The sequence below is a fragment of the Lycorma delicatula genome, chromosome 13 (assembly GCF_047948215.1).
Source record: "Lycorma delicatula isolate Av1 chromosome 13, ASM4794821v1, whole genome shotgun sequence".
Classification (NCBI taxonomy): Eukaryota; Metazoa; Arthropoda; class Insecta; order Hemiptera; family Fulgoridae; genus Lycorma; species Lycorma delicatula.
Window position 1 is genome coordinate 12,300,187 of NC_134467.1, and position 24,310 is coordinate 12,324,496.

General features: G+C 30.2%; 1 protein-coding gene across 3 annotated transcripts in view; it reads left to right on the forward strand.

Annotated features, from left to right (window-relative positions):
- LOC142333682 (uncharacterized) overlaps window positions 1-24,310 on the forward strand; it is a 61,523-nt gene that overhangs the window by 14,096 nt on the left and 23,117 nt on the right. For 2 of the 3 annotated variants that reach the window (XM_075381098.1, XM_075381100.1), the window contains exons 2-3: window positions 18,091-18,219; window positions 22,140-22,268. In XM_075381098.1, coding sequence (XP_075237213.1) covers window positions 18,142-18,219; window positions 22,140-22,268 — 207 coding nt within the window. In that variant the 5' untranslated portion in view covers window positions 18,091-18,141. Of the gene's footprint in view, window positions 1-12,744; window positions 12,807-18,090; window positions 18,220-22,139; window positions 22,269-24,310 lie in introns of those variants that run through there. The other variant, XM_075381099.1, reaches the window with a different exon arrangement.

A 24,310-nucleotide genomic window follows, 5' to 3' on the forward strand; every position in this document is an offset into this window, starting at 1 on the left:
TGTCAATTTATCCACCCGTTTGATTTTTAACATTCTCTCTCCTAATAAGATTAAAAAGTAACGGAGATAGGGAACATCCTTGTCGGACTCCCTTTCTTATTACGGCTTCTTTCTTATGCTCTTCGATTATTACTGTGCACATGTTAGCAATTGTTCTTCTATCTCTGTATTTGAACCCTAACTTTTTTAAAATGCTGAACATTTTATTCCAGTCTACGTTATCGAATGCCTTTTCTAGGTCTATAAACGCCAAGTATGTCGGTTTGTTTTTCTTTAATCTTCCTTCTACTATTAATCTGAGGCCTAAAATTTCTTCCCTTGTCCCTATACTTTTCCTGAAACCAAATCGGTCTTCTCCTAACACTTCTTCCACTCTCCTCTCAATTCTTCTGTATAGAATTCTAGTTAAGATTTTTGATGCGTGACTATTTAAACTAATTGTTCTGTATTCTTCACATTTATCTGCCCCTGCTTTCTTTGGTATCATTACTATAACACTTTTTTTTAAGTCTGATGGAAATTCCCCATTTTCATAAATATTACACACCAGTTTGTATAATCTATCAATCGCTTCCTCACCTGCACTGCGCAGTAATTCTACAGGTATTCCGTCTATTCCAGGAGCCTTTCTGCCATTTAAATCTTTTAATGCTCTCTTAAATTCAGATCTCAGTATTGTTTCTCCCATTTCATCCTCGTCAACTTCCTCTTCTTCCTCTATAACACCATTTTCTAATTCATTTCCTCCGTATAACTCTTCAATATATTCCACCCATCTATCGACTTTACCTTTCGTATTATATATTAACATATTAAAACATTTCTATTTTATTCCAGATTTTTATTTTCTCTTAAAAGTATACGCAATTTCAAATTTTTAATTTCGGTTTATATTTTTGATTATTCATTTCGATGATAATTCATGAAAAACAGTCGCGTGTCTTTCAAATATTACTCGCTACGCTCTTAAAAGTTACAGATAACTTCGATCAAGCTTTTTTTGAATGTTTAGGATGAGAAACAACTCGAAGAGGTAACCGCATTCGTATGATTTGACATGTGATTTTTTTTTCAGGGAAATCTTCATGTTTTCTTCAAATCCGATCATCCTGAATTACCCCTCACAGGCGATTGAAAACTTATTTATTCAATTTCAAAAATCGGATAAAAGCTTTAGGAAAAAAAAATTTGTAATTCTGAAGTAAATACCATCGTGAATGCATAAGAGTGAAAGCATGATGTTTTGAACATATTCATTACGGTATGTTAAACATATAATAATAAAAATAAATTTTTTGTTAACTTTTTCTTTTTAAATACTATTAGTAACTGGGGAAACTCGAGTTTTAGCCCGATCGATGAACTGGAACTTTTACAAAAAAAATTTTATCGGTAAATTTTCATCTTCAATTTGTGAGAAAACTCTTTGTCGTTGAATTAAGAGAGAATTCTTAATAATTTTTTGTTAATTTTGTAAAGGTATTCCCTTAAGATTACGATGAACTGTAATCTTGTACTCCATGTTGCGCTTTAAAAGTAGGTCTGATATTACAGAGTGACAAATGCGCAAAGTCGTAAAGTTTCATCGATAAGATAAATCGACGAGTAAGGTTATCTATCTAATTTGAAATATTAAAAAAAATTGTACCGTTTAAAAATTGATTATCGGTATCTCTCTCTTTTTCCTGTTTAACCTCCGGTAACTACCGTTTAGATCATTCTTCAGAGGATGATATTATGAGTGTAAATGAAGTGTAGTCTTGCACATTCTCAGTTCGACCGTTCCTGAGATGTGTGGTTAATTGAAACCCGACCGCCAAAGAACACCGGTATCCACGATCTAGTATTCAAATCCGTGTAAAAATAACTGGCTTTACTAGGACTTGAACGCTGTAACTCTCGACTTTCCAAATCAGCTGATTTGGGAAGACGCGTTAACCGCTAGACCGACCCGATGGGTTGATTATCGGTATCTAATATTTCGTATCGCGTTTTTTTACTCGTTTATACTGAGAATCTTTACTTCCTTATTCGAAGTAATAAGGAACCGCGAGAAATGTCTGTTTTCAGATTTCAACGGAACAATCCATTCTGATCCCTGAATCCATTTTTACTAGTTTCGGTGCGATGTCTGTACGTACATACGTCCGTATATATCTCGTATAACTTAAAAGTCAATAGCCGTAGAATGTTGAAATTTTGGATTTAGGGCTGTTATAATATCTTTGGCACCTCTGCTTTTGATTGCAATCGACTAAATTAAAAAAGCCCAAAATCTAAAAAAAAAATTGGATTTTGGACTTTTTCTTAACTGCAGTAACAACCCCTCGTCGAGAGCTTTTCAACAATATATCATAACCGGTACTATTTTCGGTTGGTTCCAGTTACAGCCAAATACAATTTTAATTAATATAATATTTGGATCTTACAAGAAGGCACATCGGTTCGAATCCGTAATTACGTATATTTTATTTTCATTTTTTAAATTTAAATATATTGATTTATTATTCCTCCTCTATGAATCATGAGACCTTGCCGTCGGTGAGGGAGCTTGAGTGCTGAGGGATACAGAGTAGCTGGACCGAAGGTGCAACCATATCGGAGAGGTATCTGTTGAGAGCCAGACTAACGAATGATTCCTGAAAGAGGGCAGCAGCTCTTTCAGTAGTTGTTAGGGGCGGGAGTCAGAACGACTTAAACGGCCATATCAACATCACTCAGTCCTCTGAGTACTGCGCAGCTGAAAGCAATGGAAAACTACAGCTGCTTTTTTTTTTCAAAAAAATGTGGCTCTGCATTTTCACATAGCAATGATGGAGGCGCCTTCCTCGGTAAAATATTCCGGAGGTAAACTAGTCCTCGACCGGGTGGGGACTACAAAGGAATGGGTCACCAGAAAATTAAAAAATAACATTCTACGAGTCGGAGCGTGGAATGTTAGAAGTTTAAAAAAGGTTGGTAGGCTAGAAAATTTAAAAAGGGAAATGGATAGGATAAATGTAGATGTAGGCAGGCCACGTTTGGAATATGTAAAACAAATTGTTAGGGATGTTGGATGTAGAGGGTATACTGAAATGAAACGACTAGCACTAGATATGGAATCTTGGAGAGCTGCATCAAACCAGTCAAATGACTGAAGAAAAAAAAAGGAAAAAAAAGATTTATTATTATTTCAATAATATGTTTGTATTCATATAATATGTTTACAATCAGAGGTTAAAAAATATTATTAATAAATCAATATATTTAAATTAAAGAAATAAAAAATAAAAATACGTGTGTGAAGTCGGATTCGAACCAATGTGTGCACGGTTACGGACTCGACACGTTGTCATTTGCACCACTTATCTACTTGAGCGACGCGAAACAAATGTGTTTTATTAATAGTTTCGTTTATTTTTCTAAAATATTTAATTTTTTTGTTTTGTAGTTTTGTTTCGTTTAATACCTAATAAAATCCGTCACATTTTTAAATATATATATATATTTTTTTAATAAACTTCGAAATTCTTTTGTTTCTGTGCAGATTATTCATAGTTTTACTCGGAATCAAATTCTCTACAAATTTTGTTTAAAAACTTAATGCGTTTTTATCACCGATTTAACAACGTTATTTTACACCAAACGTAAAATAGTGTTTTTTTCAACTCCGATCTTTTGTTTATTACCCCAGATTTCTCAAATACAAAAAAAAAAAATACAGTTATAAGACCTTTTTTCTTTTTCCTGTTTAGCCTCCGGTAACTACCGTTTAGATAATACTTCACAGGATGAATGAGGATGATATGAATGAGTGTAAATGAAGTGTAGTCTTGTACATTCTCAGTTCGACCGTTCCTGAGATGTGTGGTTAATTGAAACCCAACCACCAAAGAACACCGGTATCCACGATCTAGCATTCATATCCTTGTAAAAATAACCGAATTTACTAGGACTTGAACGCTGGAACTCTAAGCTTTCCAAATCAGCTGATTTGGGAAGACGTGTTCACCACTAGACCGACCCGGTGGGTACAGTTATAAGACCTACCTTTTTTCAGGTCAGATTTCATATAAAACCGCAAAAGTTCCCCTCTAATTTGGATCCCAGTATTATAGTATAGCTTAATTTGATGGAAGGCACATAAATAAGGGTGAAACCTTTCGCCGGCCGACGTTTGTTAACGAAGCCGTTTCCGAACCTATATTTGTACAAATTTTCTTCTTTATTTTCATCGGTATTTCACGTCCTAAATGTTTGTTATATACTTCGTGAATCGCTCTGTATTAAACAGGTAACTGATATGCGGAACGCTAGAACTATATCGAATGCTTTTCTTTTAATACAATATTCTGGAAATATATTTTTCTTAATTTGAGACCAGCAAGCCGAGTCTTTTGTCTATTTTGTGCCTGTAGCGTCGGAACAAATCCTGAAAGTTTGTGATATTTTTCGTGAATATCTCTTCTGTACATTCCTGTCTTGTAACTTCTCTAACGTTTATTTTCTTGTGCTATTTTTTTTAATTTAATTTCCTGATATCTCAAAACGTAAAGAAAATTCAATTTCAACCCTCACTCCCACCATCTAACCGAAAGTAAAAACCGTATTTTTCTTCGAAAATTCTGTAAAAAATAGATTTTTGAAATTCAGATTAATTGTTTAAATACAAACGCACGAAAAAATGTCGACATATCTACATGAAATATAAAAGATTACTAAAAAATGATTCACAATTTCAGTATTAAAGATTATTTTGACCATATATTTCGGTATACGTTGAACGGGAAGCAGCTAAATAGTGTTTTTTGTTGTTTTTAATTAGGATCATTTAAAATTTCACGAACAGAATAATATTGTTCCTGTAAAATAAATTTTTTTATCGCATTTTAAATAAATCGGTTAAAAGTTTTTTCAAATGAGATTGGCAATTTTTTAAAACGATAACATAATTGGCAATTTTTTAAAACGATAACATAATAAGGCCGCCCTTTCTCATAAATATAGTATCGAGTTATAAACGAAAACAGCTCCGTTGTCTGTTTTGGTAAAAGTGGATATTGTTATTTTTTTAATTATAAGTGACCGTTCTTTTGAACAAAAATTGCACATAGAATGCAGAAAAATTAAAAATATAGATTAAGAGATGTAAAATCTAAACTGAGTTTCCGATCTCTAGAATAGCGTTTTTTCTTATATTAAAATTATATTAGTCCTTTATTTTTTCTAAATGTATTTAACACTTGAATTAATAATTAAGAGTATTCTGTACCTATCCGTTGAGAAAAAGAAAACATTTTTTTATGTTACGATGTAGATATTAAAATATTTCTAAACTTTTTTAACTTATTAGCGTGAAATAAAAAGTTTTTATAATGAAATTATCGTCTTACTAGATTTTCTTTCTGAAGTTGTATTAACCGTATCTTGAAATTATTCATTTACTGCCAAAGTTAACAAAGTTTGCGAATAATTTTTCTTAGATATAATAAAAATATCAACATTTGAAAAGGCATAGTAATATGACTTTAATGAATTAATTTTTGAAAACCACAATGTCGAACAATATTAAGTCCGTAATCTAAGGAGACCTTGTAAACGTTTTCAATGCGGTCAGTAACAAACCTCTTAATCCATTTTAGCACGTAGTGAATGTGCTTAGTACTACCGGGTGATTCAAAAAGGACCGTAACTCTAAAAGCTTATAAAAGTCTATTTAGATAACTTACAGATTTAAGTTTCTATTCTTCTAGTGACTGTGATATATGTAAAATATCTCCTACAGTAATATTACTAATTAAGAGTAATATTTTCTATAAAAGTAATGATGTTTATTAATTAGACGATCCATTTGGCGATCGTAATGAACATTTTGAATCGGTATATCGATATTTAAAATATATATTCGTCTTTTGTAAGGACAGGAAACTATTTCATTTCTCATTCTATATTCCCTAGTAAGCCTGAAAAAAGGATTTTTTTATTGAAATTTTTTTGTATTTGTTCGGTCAAGAGTTTTGTATATACATAAAATTATTGATGAACAAGTATAGAACTGTAAGATATATATATATATATATATATATATATATATATATATAGTGTCTAAAACTCTGCCGCTTGTGCTAAAAAAAATCAGTTAAAACTCTGACAGTAGTTAAAACAAAGACGCAAACGCTATTGTATGTAACCAATTCAAGGACAAGTATTATAAAAAAACTACGTAACAGAAAGGCTTGTACATGACCACTGTTCGTGTCGGCAAGACAGAGGATGTAAAAAACAGGCCATCGTTAAAGATAAATCATTTATTTTAAGATTAATATTTGCTTTGTTTTTGTTTGAAAAAGCGTTTGTTTAAATGAAAGTTTATATATTTAAAATAAAGTAACAAAATAATCTGAATTATGTTGCTAAATTTTTTTAACTAAAATTTTTAATTTATCGACTTTAAATATGTTTTATTTATAAATATTTATATGAACAGTAAAGGAAAACCACAACTGATAATTTTTTATTACGATTAAATTTATGAAATGTTTTTGTGTTTTGGTCAAAATGGATTTTACAGCAGTTAAAATGAATATAACGATTTTAAAAACCGTTTTTGTTTATAAATCGAGTAAATTTAATGTTTAAATGCAATTTTTATTTATATTTTCTCTTAAATTCACAGTTCAATAAGAACGAATCCAGTGTATTTTCAAAACTAAGTGACTTATTATGTAATAGAAAATAATTTAAAGAAAAAAGTTAATTAACTTTATTTTAAATAAAGTTAGATTTAGTAATAAAAATGCATCTTGCATGCCTATTTTAATAAAAAATATTCAATTATAGATTAGGAAAAAATATAACATCGTATACTAATTAATTAACAAACACCGATTTTAACTAATTTCGTAGCGATGAAAAATTTGAATTACAATTTTTTTTTTGTCTTCAGTCATTTGACTGGTTTGATGCAGCTCTCCAAGATTCCCTATCTAGTGCTAGTCGTTTCATTTCAGTATATCATCCCCTACATCCCTAACAATTTGTTTTACATATTCCAAACGTTGCCTGCCTGCACAATTTTTCCCTTCTACCTGTCTTTCCAATATTAAAGCGACTATTCCAAGATACCTTAATATGTAGCCTATAAGTCTGCTTCTTATTTTAACTATATTTTTCCTAATGCTTCTTTCTTCATCTATTTGCCGCAACACCTATTCATTTGTCGCTTTATCCACCCGTCTGATTTTTAACATTCTCCTATTATCCAGGAATCTGTGAATGACTTACTAATATATATATATATATATATATATATATATATTACTTACTAAAAGTAAGTAATGACACAATTAATTTTCTTAATTGTACAAAATATTAATGCGAGTTTTTGAACCTGTTTTACATTAATTATTTACAGTTGCACTGTTTGTAAATGACGACAGAATATTCCAAGGTAATAATAACAGCGATAGACAAAAAAGATTGTTTTAATGTTTCTCTAAGTGCGATACCACTTCTTGAATTGCTTTTTTGTGTATATTACAGATCTGTAAATACAATTTTTCTTTTAAATAGATAATGCTTCGATAGAATTAAGGGAAAATATTGTTAAAATGTATAATTTTGCACGGCATACCTGCGTTAGAATAATTTTGCTGATGCTTTTCTTGTATAAATAGCATCAGGCACATCCTGAATTAATGTCTAACAGTAATCGGCTAGCATGTTAGTATTCCATTTCCCTTTATAACGACTTTCCATCACGTAATTGTCTTGGTGAAAACGTTCACTGTGTTCATCACTTACATCTCCGAGGTTATCCAGCAAAAAATCCAGATGTGAATGGAGGAAATGTATCTTCAAAGATGTATTACATCCCATAGCTCTTAATAATTAAGACCTATGGAACGGTCAATAATAATTCTCTTTATCTTAAAGTAAAAGAAAGTAAATTCCTTTCTCTTAAAGTAAAACTATTATGGAATATTCTTTTGTTTTAAGTAAAAAACAGAAATTAAGAAGGAAATTTACTGTTATAATGAAGCGATGATGTGAAGTAAGAAGTTGATTAACAATATTGTGGTAATTGTTGAATTTTTGTTTGCCGAGAAAATTTTTGTAAATGTCCTTAAATGAAGCCCAAGCTGCACTTTCTACATTATTTAACATCGAGTTAAATACATCATCTTTGACCGACTCTTCTTATTTGAGGACCAACAAATATTCCATGATGAAAGTAACAAGGTGTCGCACACCCGGCGTTGCGCAGTGGCTCGTCCCAAAATCCTTTTCCCGCCATGATGTTTAAATTCGTTTATGCGGTTGGCGCACAAACAGAAGCAAGACATCAATGTGATTAAAGGCAGAATTAAACAAACTTTTGAAACATAAAAGAATAAAATTTATTGACGTATATGAAATATGGCGTCGAAATGTGGATTTTTACTCTAATATTTATAAATAGGAAGTGCCGTACTCACGTGTGCGTGTACACGCACTTCCAAATAAATATGGAGTGCAGGCTTTTTTGTAAATTTTTAAATTTTATATAAAATTTAATCGACTGTATGTGGAGTCGAGAATTATGATCGGAATGATAAATTTCGTTTATTTCTTAACGATATAATAATTTCTAATAATTTTTCTTAATAAACAATTTACCTTGAATTAATTTTTAATGTACTATTAGATACAGAGCGGTTCAGAAAATAATTAACTTTAATTATTTTAATTCAAAATGAAAATATAATGGAAACGTTTTAATGAAATAGAAAAAAAAAGTTTTCATTAACATAAAAACCAAAACCGACCCTTTTGCAATTGTTCTCTTTATTGCACGCGGTTTAAAATGGTTTACCTAGAAAATCCCTTGCATTTCATTTGACTCGTTAGAAAAATATGTTTATAGAATATAAAATTATTTTTCACTAAACAACTTTTTATTTTATTTTTATTTCGGTATTATAAAGTAATATTCATTTTGGTATCCGTAAAAAAATAAGTAATATCTCATTTTCCCGTGTAAATTAGATTATTAAAAGCAATTTCTTTCAAAAATTGTTTTGCGATAATATTTTTAATTAAACTAAAAAAATCATCAATTCTGAAGATCGACCAAAATAAAAATATCAGATCTATAGTTATACAATTTTGAAATAAGTTATCTCCCATTTAGTTGATTTTCCATTTTAACAACATTAAATAGTTTCACATAAAAAATGGAAAATAATATTAGTAAAAAAAATATTTTATGAGCATAAAAAAAAAATTATCGGTGATTCGATACCGAACCCCACGAATAGCAAAAGGAGTCGTTACCGTAGAGCCACACACGCTACACAAAGACTTAGTGTCAGTTGCACTTCATAAGATGTGTCTCCCCTGTTTGTTTGTTTAGGTTTTCATTCATTATTTTGAATTTTATCTTAATTAACAATCGATTTCAATACTCTTAAGAATCAATAGACTTGTATAAAACATTTATTTTTATTAAGGATTATTAAAAAAAAAATTTTAATATTTTTAATAAATATTACGACTTTATCAGTGCCAAATAATACTAATTATATTGAAAGTGAATAATCATTCATAAATATTCGATTGTTAACTCGTTTAATCATTATCATGTATTTAAAGTTTGTAAAATTTTTGTACGACTAAAAACTTTTGTCCCAAAATCCCTTACTTAAATGTTCAAATAACCCGGTAGAAAATGAGATTTTGTGACGAGCGTGTACGCATGCGCGCCGAATACTGAGCGCAATGCTACACCTTGTTACTTTCATCATGGTGTGAACGTTTGTCTGAGACCTTTGTGTGGGAGGGGTTTATATCAGGGCTTCTTAAACTGTGGGTCGCGACCCCCAGGGGGGTCGCGAGACTACTGAAAGGGGGTCGCAAAGATCTGATACTTTTCAATCATTATAAATAAAATTTTAAAATTAGTATACACACTACGTACAAATATAAATACAAATAAAAATCATACAAAATACTATTGTAGTTTTATTATAACTATTTTTTGAAAAAAGTGGCAATGCAAAACTGTTATGTAGGGCCTATAAATGAAAATATGGAAGTAGCATTTAAAATAATAAATACAACGCGCTCCTCGATTTTCAACTGAACGTTCGACATTGATGTCTGGCCGCCGGCGTCAGTGTTTGCAAGATAACTTAGTGATTATAAGTACCCAGACGCCGCGTCGCCTTACAGCTTACACATACAATACGGAAGCATAATCAAGCTAGGCTAGGCGAATCGGCATATTATTTTTATAAAAGAATAATAAAAAAAATTAAATGAAAGCTTCTTTTTCGGCGTCTTTGTGATACGGTGCCTTTGTGCGCTGCACACTTTGAACACGCCATGCGTCGGGGTTGATCTGATCGTAATTTGTTGTCATTGCACTGGTAAAGATTCGAGTGTAGTTATTTTTCTGTTTGTACTTCAGTTTGGACTCAGCTTTGTCTTCGTAGTGACATGTGTGTATTTACTGTGTAATTTTCAGTTGGTGTTTTTAATTATTACGTTAATGTTCAACTACATTTTGTTTAATTATTTATTATTATTTAACCATAATGGATAAATGGCTAATTAAAATTCCAACTAATAAGTCTGCCACGCCGTCACAACCAAGTTGCAGTGCTTCAAATCCGACTTCTAGCAAAACAAAAAAAAGAAAATATGACGAATCATATTTGCAGTATGGCTTCACATGCTCTTCTCACAACAATGAAGAACAACCAGTGTGCTTAATTTGCAAAGAAGTTTTGGCTGCAGAAAGCATGAAACCGTCAAAACTGCAACGACATTTGAATACTAAACATGCAACGTTATCAAAAAAGCCAATAGAATATTTTGAGCGTCTTTTGCAAACATCAAATAAAGAAAAGAACACTTTGGAGAAGTATGTTACTTTGAATGATAAATCTATTGGCATCGTATGAAGTTTCGTATTTGAAAGCAAAAACGAAAAAGCCTTTTACTATTGGAGAGCAACTTTTACTACCTGCAGCTATAAGAATGTCTGAAATTGTTCATGGAAAACAGTATGCTGCTGAAATTAGTAAAATTCCATTATCAAATGACACTGTGTCCAAAAGAATTTCAGACATTAGCAATGATCAATTTCAACAGCTTCTTATGAGGCTTAAAGACAGCTCAAAGTTTGCAATACAACTGGACGAGTCGACAGACTTTTCAAAAATGGCACAGTTGTTACTTTTTGTAAGATATATTTATGAGGGAAGCATTCATGAAGATATACTGTTTTGTCGTCCTCTGGAAGGTCATACTCGTGGAAAAGATATATATAAAAAAGTAAATGAGTTTTTTGAAAAAGAAGGATTAAATTGGAAAAATTGTGTTGGTGTGTGCACGGACGGTGCTGCAGCAATGACCGGACAAGATCTTGGTTTTACAGCATTTGTTAAAGCTGGAAATGATCATATTACATTTACACATTGTATGATTCACCGAGAGGCACTTGTTGTTAAAAAAATTGCACCAGAATTAAACACTGTGTTTTTTGATGCAGTCAAAATCATTAACTTTATTAAAAGTCGAGCACTTAATAGTCGATTGTTTAAAAATTTGTGCATCGATATGGATTCGGATTATACAAGTTTATTGTGACATGCTGAAGTTAGGTGGCTATCAAAAGGTCGAAGTTTGAAACGATTATTAACTTTAAAAGATGAAGTTCTTATATTTCTAACAGAGCAAAATTCTAATTTGGCCGATTATTTTCAAGATAATTTATGGCTTCTCAAGCTATGCTATTTGGCAGATATTTTTGATAAAATCAATGATATGAATTTATCAATGCAGGGAGTCTGCGTTAATATGTTTATGTTAAAAAATAAACTTGAGGCCTTTGTTAAAAAAATTCTTATATGGAAGAACAGAGTGGAAAGTGGATCGCTCGAAATGTTTCCATTTACTGACGAGTATATAATTAGTAACAATATTTCAAAAAAAGATACTCCTATAACAAAAATTATAGTTAATCATTTGAAGGATATGGAAGTTTACATGCATAGGTATTTTCCCAATGATATCGATACACAACAATGGATTTGCAATCCATTTTCAATTGAAATGGAAGAAATTAATTTTTTAAACTTAAAAGCACAAGAAGAATTTGCCCAATTAACAAGTGATACTACCTTGCGACTTAGATTTTCTCAAGTGCCTGTGCATGAATTTTGGATAGAAATCAAATCAGAATATCCCCTACTATCGGAAATGGCAATGAACAAATTACTGCCATTTTGTACAACATATTTATGTGAATCAGCCTTTTCCACATTAACTTACATAAAATCAAAATACCGTTCAACTTTAATAAACATTGAAAATTTATTACGATCTGCACTAACTCAAATTGAGCCTAGATTTAATTATTTGTGTAAAAATAAACAATCACATCCGTCACATTAATATTGTTTGATGTTAATAATATGTTTTTATTAAAAAAATTGTTACAAAAGTTTATTTTTTCTATTGAATAAATATATATATAGTTTTATGTCATTCTATTTATTGTGTTTTATTACGACCGATATCCCGTCAACGTTTCCAATTATATATATGTGAAATGAATGGGTACGTATTCTTTAATCCTTATTTTATTTACATTGTAAAATAGTGCGATATTACATCTACATCTACGGTTAATATATATTTCATTATATGGAGGAGGGGGTCGTTTAAAATTTCCTAAGCTTGAAGGGGGTCGCTATATAAAAAAGTTTAAGAAGCCCTGGTTTATATTATAATATAAGTATTATTTATTTGGTGGTGTTCACTTTTGTTTATCTGACCAAGTAAGTAATTTTATACCATTCTAACATAAATTAATAGAATTTAAGTAGATTTTTTTTATGATGAATTTGTCATTACTAATGCTGTACGGTTAATTGATATACAATGTAATCATTTCTTAAAACATTACTGTGTTAATTAGTCTAAGTTAGCGAGCGTACGTTAATTCGTTAAATTATGTTTATAATATAATAGTTATATCGGGCGATATTGACAATAATCCAAAGGTTTGCTGTTTATAGTTATAGATATAAATTAACTTAACCTAAGCTCGCTAACCTCGACCAATTAACATAAATGTTTTGATTATTTAAATAATAAATAATTGCAATAATTACTGAATTTATAATTTAAATACTCAAAACATTTAACAGTAATGACGTATACGATAAAAAAACATTAGGTTGGATAACATTGCATAAGTTCCACGATTATCTTTCTATTTATTGAAAATAATAATACTTATTTTCTTATTCATATTCTACGATACTAATAAATAAGAACAGTGGATAGTTGACAGTTTTGCAGTAGACTCTTGAAGTTTTCAATTAGGTTATAATTACAATAGGACCTCCATTGCTAGTTATCCGTTAATCATCTCGTTCAATAATTCGTCATCCCTCTGGAAAAATTTGTGATTTTTATTTTAGAGGTACAATACTGATACACAAAAGAAAATTACATTTTTAATTACTAATAAAAAGTACATCATCTGTTAGGCCTACAGCATAAAAGTTCACTTAATTGACTGATGTTTTTATATGAGCCTATTGTACATTATGTATAAATTACAGTAATCATGTGAGAAAAGAACTGATAAAATTACTTTACATATCTTTCATTCATATAAACATTTTCATTTGGGCACTATTATTTGATAAGTTTTTTTCATATTTCTTACACAGTATAGTACTTTATTTTCTTTAAAACACATGAACTAATATATTCACCAACAGTTCCAATAGTCCAAACTGAAAAACCAATAAAAATTCTAAAAAACATGAAGCAAAGGAACCTGACCGTCTCCTTTCTACCACTAACCATCCTCTACCGTCTTCCTGTTCAGGAGTCGACTTAACTATATCCATTTCAACAGACACACTTGCCTGTTGCTTGTCAGCTGCCTTAACACCATTTACCTCAGTCGATATCCCTTTAACATCTATACCAGTGACCACCGTCTCTGTATCCTTACTGCCAGGGGCAACATCCATTGGTTGGACTTATTCTTTTTTTGTCATCAGACGCCTTCCTAGACATCACTGAAGAAAGCTTTCTGTCGTAGCAGCTAGAAATGAATTCTGTGGCTTCATAAACTTTAAATGTTTAAAAATTTTTACAAAAAATTATTTTTAACAAACCGAGTTCAGAAACTGATTACACAAAAAAATCTGAAATTTGAGTACCCACTTTCACTATTTGGGGTGGCAGGGGGGTCGGAAAATGTATAAACCTAAATCTGGGATATGATTTGGGGGATGTCAGGGGGTCCGGAGATAAATGAAAATAAAAAGAAGGAATTTCCCCTTATAGCTCACCTTAGACTTAGAAAATATTCCAATTGGCAATACCTGTTTAGAATATTGCCACAGCTGTACACTACAAAACTGACAGTAACAATCCTGTCGAATCTAACTGGCCACTCTTAACGTAAAAACACTATAACAGTTGAAGTACACTTCACTGAAAACGTGATTACTCATTTACTCATTAATTTACAAAAGTAAATTACACCCACTCGCATGAATCTTAAGAAACACTCATTTTACGTAATCTAACATTGACATTATCAAAATCACAAATAACACCACTAAAACACCTTTCACTTCTGGGAGTACAATTTAATGAACTCCTATATCAAAGGCTACTCAACAACACCTTTTCTTTTCCCTGTTTAACCTACAGGAATCATCATCGGGTATTATTTCTGAGGATGATATGTATGAGTGTAAATGAAGTGTAGTCTTGTACAGTCTCAGGTAGACCATATCTGAGATGCATGGTTAATTGAAACCCAACCACCAAAGAACACCTGTATCTTCGATCTAGTATTCAAATCTGTTTAAAAGTAAACTGCCTTTACTAGACTTGAACGCTGGAACTCTCGACTTCCAAATCAGCTGATTTGGGAAGACACGTTCACCACTAGACTAATTCGGTGGTTCGCTCAACAACACCTAGGATTTGTCTAATTAACACACACAAAGATCATCTGCTTGACATCATTAAGGACATCAGGATACGAGAACAAATCGTACTCGCTGGTACAGATACGACATGAAGCAGTTATGACATGACAGTAACTGAGTAAGGAAATAAGTCTACCTCACAGCTGTTTCTCATTGGTTCCAAATGACATTATTAGACGGTTTATGTTTTTAAATCGTATTAACATATTTTAGAATGTGGTTGAAATAAATAACAACTATATAAACTTTTTTTTTTAATGCAAGTAGATACCTATAATCTGTTTGTTCAGGACAATGAATAAATGTTTACAACTGTCTTGAAGGAGAAACCTCAACGGCAAAAGTTAATTCTTATTTACATCATACTTCTCATATACCTATAATCTGTTTGTTCAGGACAATGAATAAATGTTTACAACTGTCTTGAAGGAGAAACCTCAACAGCAAAAGTTAATTCTTATTTACATCATACTTCTCATAAAAGGATTTACTTCTTAAAGATCTTGAATTTTAAAAAAGGTCAATTTGATATAAATGTCAAAGATTAACTGTCAGAACATTTGGATGACTTGAGTTTTGGTTAAAAAATTGAGATTTCTTCTGTAACTATAGGTATCTTGAATCGTGTACATTGTTATTCGTATTGAACAAAGTTGTAAGGAAATAAAGTCTACCTCACAGCTGTTTCTCATCGGTGCCAATGACATTATTAGGTGGTTTATTGCAATGTGATGATGTGTAAAACTTGGTATTGTATACATAATATAATTATATTAGATCCTGTTAATATTTCTGCCGTAAGTCCAGATCAAATTTTCGATGGCTTTGTAAATAATAATCTTATTCAGAGATAATTTTGAGTTTCAATTTAGAATCCAGTACATTTGACAAAATTTAGTAGTATTCAGTTGTTCCTTTTTTTCCAAATGTGAGCCTTTTGTCAAGGTAAATACCAAAGCATTTTGGTATTCACTAAAATGCTTTGGTGAACACTTTAGTTGCTGCTTTGAAAATGCATAACTAAAATGTGTACTTTTAATTTTCATTAGACTTTATTTGTCACAACTTCTGCCACGCTTCAATGTTGTTAAACTCTTCTTGAAGGTGCTGTGAACTTGTGAATTACTTTTACACACTACAAGCAAATCGCTTATAAATGTGCTATTTTAGTGTTGTGAGAACAAGCGGATTGGAAGTGCGTGTAGAATACACTTCCTTGAGCATTGCCTACAGTTACGGAAAATATTAGAGATAATTCAGTCTCGAATGTAATCTTGAAATATCTATTACTTAAAAAAAAAACTGATAATGTAGATGTTGGATTAATTTTATAAAGGCCAGCATGTTACACTTCTTAAGAGTTGGCAGATATCAAGAAGAACAAGCAGAGCAGAATTTTTTGTCTGAAGCTGTGAATATTAGGGAAAATTTGATGAATCTGTTGGTTGGATGGTACTATGATCTGTTTGAAAGCCGATCATATCATACTGATATGATGTTATAAGAGAATTAGCATTAGTTATGCAAAAGCAAAAATTCTACTCGTTTATTAAAGACAGAATAAAATAATCTTATGCTGTCTGATTGTATATGTGATTTTTCACTCGTCATATTTCTTATATGTGCATGCCAACAATCTGGAAGTTTTTTAAACAACTTTCAAATTAAAAGTCCTTTTGGATGGTATTTGGGATAAATTTAATACATATTCTTAGAATTAACCTTCACTTCGACAAAGCAATACTTGTTGACACTTACTATCTCTTTTAAGAGATCTAATCCGTGCTTAATTCCTCTGGGCAACCAAGTTACAAGGTCGTGGGATTTTTGTACAGAAATTAAAAAAAAAAAACATTTAAATGACAATTTTTTGAATATACATTTTGTACAATGTTATTATACCGTCCAAATTTAAAACCCTCTGTACTATCATACTGTTGAAATCGAACATTAATTTGGTGTAAAACATGTTTATATTTATACTACAATAGTTCTCATGTGTATCTGTATATGTAATAAGACACAGATCAATGACAACAATTTTTGTTGAAGAGAAAAATCATAACAATTATTTAGAAGGATGATGCGTATTCAAAAGTCAATAGACTTGGCATGTGTTGTTATAGTCATCATGGTTATTATCAATAAACAAGAAAAATGGGTCGCTCTACAGTAGTTTTTAAATGTTACAATCTTTTTTTTTTTGTAATAATGATCAATTTTTAGTTTTATGTTTATGACAATAAAACAATTACTGTCGTTTTCATTCAATCATTTATTCTTGATCTGTATACCGACTGGTAGAGATTGATTTGTTTTTGCAGTCAATAGGAAGTATAAAGTTTGTAGGAAATGTTTATTATGTCTACATATTTCCTCTATAAAGTTTAATATAAAATCTTGGCACTCCGTCAAAGTCAGATTGAGCTTTTAAGATAGAAAATTGGGCTGTCTGATCATTAACTGGTGTTTATAAGTGAAATTAAATATCCTTGTGTTTATATTTATGGATGTGCAATCTTTACTAAAAACAATTGTCACTTATTCTTAAAAAAATAACAATACCCACCTAAACTGAACCATATAACAGTACTGTTTTCGCATAACTTGACATGGTACTTCAGATTACAAGAAAGGGGCCTTTGTGTGCTTCTGAATTCCTGAATCATTTGAAAAATCTTCCAACAATTTATTTAAAATACAATTCAACATTTGTTTTATGGAAACAACTTTCCGTTGTTGATGAATTTTTAAATAATACTAATTAAAACAAAATCTCAATTTAGCTGGATTCCGATTAACATGTATTTAATTTTCAATAGTGCCCTCTAAATTGTGAATTATCATTTTGTGACTTTTTATTTTTAAATATTTACCTTAACATTATTTCATGTGTTTTTATAAAAAATTTGTATAGACTTTAAACATCTTTTTTTATCGTATAATCTGTTTTATTATTACTAATTTATTTTATGATGACATAATATAATTATATAATGGTATTATTAAGTTACATTCAGAATAAAAAAAGACTATTTGTCGAATAATAATTAGTTTTTCAAATTTTTATAAGGTTTTTTTTTTATCTTATTTAAAGGAGTCTGAGATCTCATTAAATGATGAAGTTTCACCACAGATTAATCTTAATATGAAAATCATTGAACGTGAAATAAATGATTTACACACTGTGAAGACAGAAGAAGAGATGGAATTTTATCCGGGTCATGTAAGTATTTATAATTATTGGATATTATAACAAACATGGGTTAATCTCTTGTTAATTTCATTTCTGTGTGTGTATGCGTGCACGGGTGTGTTCTGTTATAAAAAAATTGTTTTTAATTCTCTTTCTATTTAATTAATATCGACTTATTAAGTTGTGTGTGAATGATAAACGGTTAATGTTTGAGGGCAAAAGTGTTGTTTTTAAACTTCAATGATATCTGAAATGCGTGTATTTTTAACTTTTTCATAGAGTTATCATTTTAATAAGCTCTGGGTAAACGGTTGTTATTTGTAATGGCTTTTCATATTTGAATATTTATCAAGTTAGTAATAAAAACCTAACCTGATGCAGATTCAACACAGTTGTGACATATAATTTTATTATTGAAATAAAAATAAAATAAAATTTAATTCTGTATTTACATTAGGAAAAGTTAACATATTTACCATATTAAATGATATTTTAAGTTATGAGCTAACTTATGATAAGTTATGAGTAATGATATAAGTTATAAGCTGCTCTGTGGAGCTGATGCAGCAATGCTAAAGAAATCATACTAGAGTCACCTGGTGCAAAATGTTGTCAATAATTTCAGTTTTTTGTTGTGAACATTTGCCTTCAGTTATTGATAGTGCAATTTCAAAAATATGATAGTAGCGCAGAGGGTTTTATATTTGTACAGTATTATAATGTTATTAAAAGTTTATATTCAAAAATAATCATTTAAAACTTTTTCTAATTTTTGTAACCCTGTAACTTGGTTGCCCAAAGGGATTAATCACATGTTAGGTCTCTTATAAGAGACTAGATGTCTAACCAGAACCTGGACCATTCGAGGCTCAGGTCAGCCCATGCGAATCCCAGAGCCAACTCGGGGGCCACGTCAAGGTCTACCTCATGGCTGCAGACATCGCTTCAATTGCCATTCCCAATTTTCCAGGGGGACTGGTGTCCTGGACATCTGTAGATTTTCCTTTGGTTGTCGTTTCCATCTACCCAGGTGACTCCATATCCTAGACTCCCGCACTGTATGTTATTCTCATGGTTATGAGAATAATACTGATTAATAATAGTTACAGTATTCAGGCTTCACAGAAATCTGAAAAAGGAACTAAATTACAATAGGTAGAATATTGGGAACTATAGTAACTAAAGTACACACACCTTTGACGATGAAAAATTCTTAACTTATTTCTTTTTAAGGGCAGAAATATAATAATGAAGTAAAAGGATTAGTTTATAACTTAGTTTATAATTCATAACTTCACCCACCTTGGGGGCGAAGTTAAGTTATATCTTAACTTACAAGGGAGTTAGGGCCTCGGGTGATGGTTTAAAAGCTTCTCTGGGATAACATGAATGTATCCTGCAAATTTGAAAGTAATTGCTATTTTGTTTTTTTATCATTTTAGACGTTAACCAAATTTTCAATATTGTTGTTAGTGTAGCAATATTTTATATAAATATTTTCATCAACACTTTTATTATTTATAGGTATCAACATGCTTTTATTATTAGATTTAAAATTTTGCTTTTTGTAACTATTATCAATTAATGACATGTTATATCCATTTTTTATTGTAATAACTTTAATCTAGTTTTTTTTTTATTATTATGTGTGTAATGTATGCTCTATTTAACATGTTTGTAAATTTATTATTAATTTTATGCGCCCAAGGATGATTTGAATTTTTGTTAATAGTTATTTTATTAGTTGTTGGTTTTTTATATACATGTGTTATAATTTTATTACGTTTACTAATTTCTGTCAACATCTAAAAAAAATTTTTTTCTGTATTTGTCAGTTTCGAATGTAAATTTTAAATTATTATAAGAATTAAGTTTTTTAAAATTATTAACTGTTCATTATTTATAATAGGTTCATAGATTACCAAAATATAAATATCATCCACGTATCAAACCCGTGTTCGAATTTTATAAATATGGGTAATACCATATACTATTCTACTCTCAAATTCCTGTAAATAAATTTTGTTCATAACGGCCAATGATGGAAATCCCATGGGTAAAGTATTATCTGGCGTGTAAAAATTTGTTGTTAAACTCAATTATTTGTAAAAGTGCTTTATAAAGTACCTTTATAAGTTTATTATTTATAATATATATATTCTCCATTTGAATTTTGAAAATCGGATGATTGTGTGCAAAGATATTATAACAGCACCACATTGCATCTCCTAAAACAGCGCCCTAGGGGCGTCCTGTTTGTTACCAGTGATGGTAATGATTGGTCTAGCCTCCCATGAGGTGCTCATATATCTCATCACTCTAGCCTCACACGCAGTCCCCGCTGGAAGTCCCATGGCTAAACAGAAATTTTATTACTGTAACAAAAATTTGTTGTTACAGAAATTTTTTTAATATTACTTGTATTATTTTTGTAATATTATTCAATTGACTGATATGAATCATTCATTTCAAACCCAGGTCACACAGTGACATCTCTGTCACTGTTCATTAATTCAATTCCCTCAGTTCATTAATTCAATTCATTAAAGTTTGTGCTTGAACCCATAAATCTCCACTACTACATACACATACTCATTTTTTTTTTTTTGAGATTGTTCATATACCATCTAATTCATAAATTACCTACAATGTGAACTTTGATCGTCATAACGTTCTTGTTTAGCTAGTTTTAATTATTATTGCTTTACATCCATTCTCAAAAATAAATATTTTCTGGATCTATGGAAAATAGCTGAAACCAATCAAACTAGGTAAACCATCTAATGATATAACATCGTATCGACTGATAAGCTTGCGAGGTGTGTGGCTGTAATGGACCCGCTAGACTCAAACAACGTAATAATTTTTTGAAGTACTTTCTATAATTTTGCAATTTTCTTTGTTGTTAAGAGCTAATTTTCCATTTTTATCATCAAGCAAAGGCTGAGTAATTGGTATTTGATTTTTTTTTCAATTTCTGTAAGTGTGGTAAATGTTTAACATCATTTATTTATTTAATTCAGATAAATGGGCATGAAACCATAAAAAGATCATAAGTACATAAAGTAGAAGATCTGTCATCATTTTTGTTAGTAGATTTAAAAGAAATATTTGGAATCATTAGATAAAGATTCCTCAACTTTAACAGTATAATTAAAAATTAAATCTTTGTGACTAAAAATTTTACATATACATTGTTGTTAAATAGTCTTAATAATAAGTAGATCTATATTATTTTTGAAGCTTATGGAAATTTTTCTTATTAATAACTGTGATAATAAGTTCACTATAGAACCGCTTTGATAATTACATTTTTGTATAAGTATATTTGGTACATGACAAAAAAATTTCTGTATTGGTGATTAATATCAAATCCCAGTCAGGCATGGCATATGCTGCAAAATTCAGCTTCCATGTTCCATGCACAAACTTAAATATTACCAGGCAGTACAAAAAATAAATAAATATTATTTACTATCAAACTCTCATTTAGTAAATGTTGAACGTTACAAAATTTATATTTTTATATCTGGTAAGAATTTATGTAAATCTTATATTTATATTTATAAGATTAGAATTCAAAATTGTAGGTAACGTTTTCTCTAAGATAAATGATGTTTATTATGATAAAAAATTTCACCATAACCAGTATTAACATCAGTGTCAGTAAGATTAGAAAAACAAAATCATGAGAATTACCGCAAGAGTTTTAACAAATTATTTGATTGTTAATTTGTAGAAAAATATGAAAGGTGAATAGCAGCATTTTTTGATAAAATTTAGCAAAACCTGGCATATTAAAGTCGCCTAATAATATTAGTAATAATTTAACTGTGATTGCACTATTTATGTTCGTTAAGCGAATTAAGAGATACAATTATTTTTATTTTATAAATTATACAAAAAAATCACATTTACTTTGTAGCATTCATGTTTGCTTTTTATTACAGCAAGCAGATTTACTGCAACTGGAAGTGGAACTGCTTGATATTAGTAATGGTGATATCATAAAAGATCTTTTAGCGATTGAAGAGACTGACTTGGTTAAATCAGAAAATTTAAAAGTTGAAAATGAAATGGTAAGAGTGTTAGATTTTGCGTTCAGTGGAACACCAATTATCCAGATGGACCTTTGCAAGGCCAAATCTGGATAATTGAAAAGGACAATTTAAAAAAGTTTTATCATATAACACTTCACATATCATTCAGTTTAATGTGTAAGATACTATGTAAATAAAAAATACATAACAAAAAATTAAATGTATTTTAGTAAAATTAAAAAGAAATTTGGAACATATGTACCATGTAAGAAAAAAGAGATTAGAATACGGTTAAAGAAAATAGTGTGTAGACATTTGCTTTTATAATTAGTTTTACAAAGGCCAAAACACACATTTATATTTTTGCTAAATGACTTGGAAAAATTAAATTAAAATTTCTGTAAAAGTAACATCAATAAAAAACATTTGTATTGCAGCGAAGATTTATTTGAATAGTGTTTAAATTTTTTAAATAATGTATTGGTTTTTTTAAGTTGTCTAGTCTGGATTTAAGCAGTGCAATTAGTTGGACATCTGGAAAATTGGTGTCCCACTGATATCTTTTAGTCATCAACTCCTATGGTCATTAGCCCCAAATTTTCATTATTATTATTATTATTTTCATCAACATTTTTTTGTTATATAAGTGCTTTATTACAAACACTGCACATTGGTCTTTCTTCGCCGGTTAACAAATATAAATTTCTTATTCGTGTTTGACCAATTGTAAGTCTGGTCACCACCTCTTGTTCTCAGCGAGTTTTAATTCACGTGCCTCTTCCATTTATATGAAAAAGTTTTAACTGCATTTAGTTTTGTATTTAATCTTCTCCATTTATTACTCTACCTGTTTCTTATAGTATTAGACAATTTTTAACATCGGCCACTCGTACAGGAAATATATCAAAGTTATCACAGACTATTGCTGTACTGGCAGCTTCATCTGCGCTTTCATTTCTTGCAATGCCAACATTTCCTGAAGTTCATACAAATACACATCGCTGTCCTCATCGATTTAAAATATATAAAATGGACAGGATGTTTGCAATAAGAACATCCTTAATGTTCTTGTCCCTGTTTAGCCTCCAGTAATTAACATTCAGATAATACTTCAGAGGATGTATGTACGAGTGTAAATGAAGATTAGTCTTGTACAGTCTCAATTCGACCATTCCTAAGGTGTGTGGTTAATTGAAATCCAACCACCAAAGAACACTGGTATCCACGATCTAATATACAAGTCCGTGTAAAAATAACGACTTTACTAGGACTTGAACGCTGGAACCCCTCTACTATCAAACCAGCTGATATAGGAAGATGTGTTCACCACTAGACCAACTCAGGTGGGATAATGTTCTTGTTCCGAATTGCAGTAAGTGCACTTAACGAAACGAAACATATAAGCACCATCTCTTCGCGGAAATGTTCAGAGTAGTGAACAGATTGCTGTATGGCAATAACTTCTGCCGTTTAAACACTAAAAATTTTTGGCAGTTTCCATTAATGGACTTTTCCATTTACATATATGGGGCATCCAACACCATGTTTGGTTTTAGAACAGACAGTTTAAATTACTATACATTATTTGTAACTACTGATGGTTGATAGAAATTCCTGTCAGTTGATTACTGCTTGCTTGTCTTTTTTTTGCCCAAGGTATAAACCTCCCTAAAAAAATTAAGAATCTTTAAAATAAAAAAAATACTGTGTTGCCACCGGTATATTCTCTGATATATTCAATATATTTTAATAGATTTGTATATATGATTTTATTATTCTTTTTTTTTTCTTTGACTGATGAATCAATTCGTCAAACGTTGGACGAATTGATAGGAAATAGATAATCGAATAGTTGTAAGAAATAGATAATTGTGTTTATCACTTTTTCAATTGTGTTTTTAAGTATTGTTTGTGAAATATGTTTATAATACATAAATTGTGATTTTTATGTGGTATAAATAAATAACATTTTGTCCTTAATGTAAACAATTTCAGAATTATGTACTATAACATCCACTTAAATATTTAAGCAGATTGATTATTGATTAATTTCGAAATGTACATTAGAAATTATTTATTTT